Source organism: Helianthus annuus, chromosome 8 (assembly GCF_002127325.2).
Source record: "Helianthus annuus cultivar XRQ/B chromosome 8, HanXRQr2.0-SUNRISE, whole genome shotgun sequence".
Taxonomy (NCBI): Eukaryota; Viridiplantae; Streptophyta; class Magnoliopsida; order Asterales; family Asteraceae; genus Helianthus; species Helianthus annuus.
In genome coordinates this window covers 47,164,934-47,170,998 of record NC_035440.2, presented here as the reverse complement: position 1 = coordinate 47,170,998, position 6,065 = coordinate 47,164,934, and the positions used below count along the sequence as shown (strand labels likewise).

Genomic DNA, 6,065 nt, shown 5'->3' with positions numbered 1-6,065 from the left:
CGATTGTACTCTCTTCATCAAAGAACAAGATGGAGATCTTCTTCTGGTACAGGTATATGTTGATGATATTATTTTTGGTTCAACTAATGATGTTTTGTGTAGGAATTTCGAGCGCATCATGCAGGATAAGTTCGAGATGAGTGCTATGGGGGAAATGAATTTCTTTTTGGGCCTACAAGTGCAACAAACGGAGTCTGGGATATTCATCCATCAGACTAAATATGTTGGAGACATCTTGAGCCGGTTCCAGATGTCCGATGCAACGCCCATTGGTACCCCATTGCCAACTAATCACGGAATAACTCCTGACTTGAAGGGTGAACCAGTTAGCCCTTCATACTATCGCGCGATGATCGGATCCCTTATGTACCTCACAACATCAAGGCCAGATATAATGTACCCAACGTGCCTACTTGCCAGATATCAAGTTAATCCGAAGGCCTCACATCTTGCAGCTGTCAAAAGGATTTTTCGTTATTTGAAGGCTTACCCCGACACCGGTCTGTGGTATCCTAGGGATAATAACTTTGACTTGGTCGCATTCAGTGATTCTGATTTTGGCGGATGTAAAATCGACGGCAAATCCACAACGGCTGGATGTCAGTTTTTAGGAAATCGCCTAGTCACATGGCAGTGCAAGAAGCAGACGTGTGTCGCTACATCAACATGCGAAGCTGAATACATTGCTGCCTCAAGTTGTTGTTCACAAGTTCTTTGGATCCAACAACAATTGCGGGACTACGGTTTTGAATTCCTAACTACTCCTATTTACGTTGATAATTCTGCTGCTTTAGATATCACTAAAAATCCTGTGCAGTATTCAAAGACCAAACACATCGAAATCAAATATCACTTCATACGTGATTGCTTTGAGAAAAGGCTAATCGATGTTGTTAAGGTCCACACTGATGACCAACGTGCTGACTTATTTACCAAAGCTTTTGACAAATCTAGATTTGACTTCTTATTATTGGTAAACGGCATTAAGGTCAAGCAAGAGTAAAACCAACATCGGAAAATCATTTTTGTAAATACCTTTGTGTGTTTTTAAATTTATCTTAGTTTATTGAATTTAGGGGGAGTAAATCCAAAAATCTGAAAATCCAAAAACATTGAAAAATTCAAAAACACAAAAACAATAGAAAATCAAAAATGAGTTTCCTGGCGAGCAAAAGAGAAAATGATAGTACATCAGTGGTCTATCCAAACCTCTTTAAACCTTAAATGCAAAACGATAAGCAGCTCTATATAAGATGTATCGGTAGGCTCACAATCATTTTAAAGTGTGCAGGGTGATATAAATCTTAATCGACTGAAGACCAGGTGGGAACCATTCATTGGCATATGGTCTTAGTACCGAAATTTCGTTTGATAGATTGCCGAGGTTCTGAGATATTTGGTCTTTATGCTGCTTATCATCTGGGTATCATGGTTGTATCTTTTACCGAAAAATAACGGGGACGCAAGTCTAGATCTTCCATGATACTATACATACGTGTACATATTGCATACTGCATTCGACCTCAATAAGTGATAAACAATCACATGTCCAAATCAAATAAGTGATAAAACATCACATTTATCCGGGTGTCAAGTTCGTCTCTCTGTTGTACGGAAGTACTGACCTGTTCACGGACTTGCACCTGTGCCCTCATGCATACGAAAATCAAGTTCCTCATCAATAAGTGATTATATCACATAGGGCTTGTTTTTCAATTCAAAATAAGTGAGTATCTCACAGCTTATACGGTCAAACAGATGATAATCGGTATACTCACCGGTAAGATGAACTCTCGTGCATACCTTGATACGGGAATGTGTCGTGATGTGGATGAACACCGGTCGGTAAGTATAAATCATACCTTAACGTATCCCCTCGCCATGATTACATCTGATAAGTTGAGCTTAAGTGGACAACAATACCGATAATTGTTATAGGATGCTTATCTTAATATTAACTAACTGAACAACAAGAGTGTTTTGGCATGACCGTACACTGATATGATTCTCTTACCCTCGAAACTCGCAAAAAGAATGTCTGTATATATTTATTTACTACTTAACTTTTATTGTTTTTCTTTTAAACAGTTTCGTCGTTTGGTGCATATCAGCACGACATTAGCGGTGATGTCGTTTGATAACACTCAAAGGATTTTAAATTGTTGTCTTTTAATTTCAAAAATACCAAAAAGATTTTAGGCGTGTTTTAATATAAACTTTATAAAAGCCAAAAAGATTTTCTTTCTACTTTATTTTCGATCGTACGATGTTGGAGCTCGAGTCTTCGTTACCTGAAACCTGAACGAAAACCGAATTGACTAAATCTTCATAAACGGTCGAAATTTGCATGTTTTGAAAGTAAAAGGCTAAAATTGACAAATTTATTAAACTTTCAAACTGTCGGACGGTGTTTGATTGTGACATGGTCATTCGTGTGTCATTTGTTTATACTATATTCCAAGCAGTTGTTCTCATTACGCGTTTAGATTTCTTGCATGTGCAGATTCTAAAGGCTAGGAGAACATGGTCGATGACAAGCTTTGGAATGAAGACACGACGAGAAGGCGCTCAAGAGATGAAGATGATCGAGTAGTCGCTGACCATCATCAACACCACAAGGATCTCACTTCATAAAGATCAAGTCATTCACGAGCATAACTCAAGGGGGAGCTTATGTTAAGGGGGAGTTTGTCAACACACTTCCTACATGATACGGGTAGTTTGTTGATACACTCTCTGCTTTCAAGACGTGAAGACTTTGAAGATCCTCCGACATTGAAGACTTGTAAGGACATCAGAGTTTTGGTAACTCGAAGACCAAAGACCGTCGAAGTTCGAGACGAGTCTACAACTATAGAAGATAAAGACAAAGCTACAGCCAAGGGGGAGTTTGTTGGTGCACTTGTGTCTGTACTTTGTCTGTATTCGGTCTGTGTATAAACGATGTCCTAAGTTAGTCTGTTAGTTGACCAAGTCAACTATCCTCCTAGTTTGACTTGGCCAATATGTTGTAATGTAAAGTGTCTGAGTCGAAGGATAAGGGATCGAAGGATGATGTGGATCCTTCGATCCCCACGAAAGATATGCTTCGAACTATGGAACTCGAAAGATTACCTTTCGAGGTTCTTGCTGATCCTTCGATAGCTTTGTATTCGAAAGATGATCCTTCGGATCATCTATCGGATCCTTCGACCAGACCTGCTGTGTATGGGTATAAATACCCATGCAGTGTGTTGTTTTCAGTAGACACTTAGAGAGACACCAAAAGAGAGCATATCCGAGAGATAGAGAGGATACTCTGCTGAAAACACACACACATACACTTTGAGAGTTTGCAAACTGATTGTAAACATTGTGCTTGTAACCGGAACCTTCATACGTATTAATACAGTAGTGTTAATCGGTGAATCTTGTGTGTTTGTGTTTGTACTTGCTTCATCTCGGTTTGCCTACTAGCTTGGATTCCGCACTTGCTAGTGGGTTAGTATAACAAGGTTTAGGTTCGTAATCCTCCGCGAAAAGGGACCTACAAATGTAGCCGACGATTGCATGGTGATTAGTGTGGGATTGGTGTTTGATCCCTGAAGTTGGTCATGACCAATACGCAATGCTTGAGCACCCATCACATTGTTGTGAATAACAGATTGATGGTTTGATTGAAACATAGATCCCAAATGATTAATAGTTTCATGATGTTGAACTCGTTCGCTTGGTTGATTTATTTCGGAATTTGTTGACACTTTTGGTCTCTTTGCAGGTTGATTTATTTGGTTTTGTTGTTGAATTGCCTCCTCTTGATTCCTTTTGTTATAATTAACACTTTGGGTTGAATGTTTCTTGTATATCTTACACAATACCCAATCCGTCATCTACAAGAATAGAACAAAAGTTGGTCCAAAACCAAATGATAGATAAAAGGATAATACATATATGTGTTGAAATGGTTTCCTCTTTATTCACTCTGCTAATTCCCTTAGCCATATAAACGTATCAAACGGTTAGTGAACTGTTCGCCGGATTTGTCCTATCCATTCTTTTTCGTTTGTAAACGTTCGCTTATGTTTGTTCATTAACATTCATTTATATTTATTCATTTATATTCCTTAATATATGTTCATTTACGATTATTCATTTAGTAGTTATTAGTAATGAGCCCATTACGTTTACGTCCTTCCATTTATTTATTTACGCTAGTATAGAATATTGATGAACCAACATAAACGAATCCGAATACATTCACTTACCTAGCAAACGAACATGAAAAAGAAAGTCGGTTTGTCTAAGTGTTCATGTTCGTTTGGTTAAGTTAAACAAACGAACATGAGCAAGTCTCGTTCATGCTCGTTTTGGTTCGTTTATAGGCCTAAATACCCTTGCTAACCAACGAGATTGGTTAACTTGCAGCTTGCGTTAGATAGGCGCTTGTGGCCTTCAAGATCAAGTGATCAGCTTATGACAGGAAATAGTAGAAATAGTAAATATACCTTGTTGGAATGGCTTCCATTTGGGATATTTAGATTATTGCAAGTATACTCGTACATTAGCCATTCAGTCTTTTGATCCTTCTCGTCATAAAAAGCTAAAGGTCTTTTTGTTCCAAGCACTCGTCTCGTCACAAAATCATACACCTTCGTATCTTTCTGGGTCGACTTCCAATACCCAAAGTCCTTGGTTCTTCTATTCACTCGTGTCCCCGTCTGGTGTTTTCGCTCTCTCATTGTAAAAAAGTACCCTATGCCTTCACACGACCGGTAACGTTCTATTATCAACAAACCGTTAAGAAAGATTAATTGATTAGTGTAACGTGTTACGCTACTAAATAAATATTACACTACTAAATAAATATTACACTACTAAACAAAGAAGTATCAGTCGTCGGTAAAGCAGTCTATCAATATTTTATCACAAACCAAATTACCATGACCATATTTTTTACAGCGGTTTACCAATGGTATTTCGTTGGTAACCACCACCTTTACCGACAGAATACTAGTGTATTTGGCCTACGGTGATACTTCTTTGTTTTATATATTATGAAAGATGCATGGTAGATAGGATTATACTTCACATACCTGTAAGTTCGTTAGGGTGGTGGCTATAAACACGAACATCATATATCCGACATCTGGGTTGTTCGCCTAATTCAATCTTTCGTTTAAGGTAGTAGATGATGAGCTCCGAGTCGGTTGGACAAAAGCGATAACCGGGTTCTAAAGCATCATCATAATCACGCAATTCTTGTTGAATGTATGGAACAATTTGTTGGTCTTCGGCCATTTACGTCGAGCACAGGGTTTTAGAAAATTTAGAGATTTGAATGCATGAAAAAAAAAGTATGTTGGTATCATCGTCATCGGAAACCCAGGACCAGTCGGAACGGATCGAGCTGTGACCGCATACACAATCATTCTCAAACAAACCACAATAATCACAAAACTTCATGATGAATTGAATTAACCGAAACTTTCTGAATGATAGTAAACTAACCGTAATCAAACTTGAACGAACTTGAACTTTATAAACACAAACTTGCAATACAGAACAACGTACTGAATGAAGTTTGGAACCAAGCTTTTATACCGAACGAACGACTGCGAATGAAAAGGTACGTCGTTTCACAGAGGGGTACGTCTCTTCCCTTCATAACCGTATGAGCGGTTATCCCTCTTCACTCGCACCGGTTCGTGTATCTTGGCCCAACTTCATATGAGCCAACCTTAAACCTAATGGACTACTGACTTGTTCGACCCATATACATAACATGTGGCCTCCGGCCCAAATACTAGACACAAACATAAACAACTAAACTTGTTCGACCCATTAACAAACTAAAACAAATAATAAAAGCTACCGGCCCGAAACCGAATCGGATGGACTTGATTATCTTGATCTTCATTCACCGCCCTAAGCAAGAACATCCGAGTCTCCAGCCTTGATTACTCCTTGCGGTTGTTGGTGACCTCTATCTTGACCACCACTTCATCGTCACTTGATTCTTCGAGCCAACCGCCGTTATTACTTGAATTTCCAGCCATGACGTTTGCCTTTTTCCCACGCTCATTCCT

The 6,065-nt window shown here is 38.8% G+C and overlaps 1 protein-coding gene across 1 annotated transcript; it reads right to left on the bottom strand.

The window, feature by feature from the left end:
* Nucleotides 1–4,445: 4,445 nt before the first annotated feature.
* On the bottom strand, nt 4,446–5,277 carry LOC110902073 (protein CUP-SHAPED COTYLEDON 1). Its single transcript, XM_022148813.1, has 2 exons — nt 5,073–5,277; nt 4,446–4,759 (listed from the first exon to the last, which is right to left on the bottom strand). The coding sequence occupies exons 1-2, from the start codon at nt 5,275–5,277 to the stop codon at nt 4,446–4,448; spliced, it is 519 nt and encodes a 172-aa protein (XP_022004505.1).
* Nucleotides 5,278–6,065: the final 788 nt, after the last annotated feature.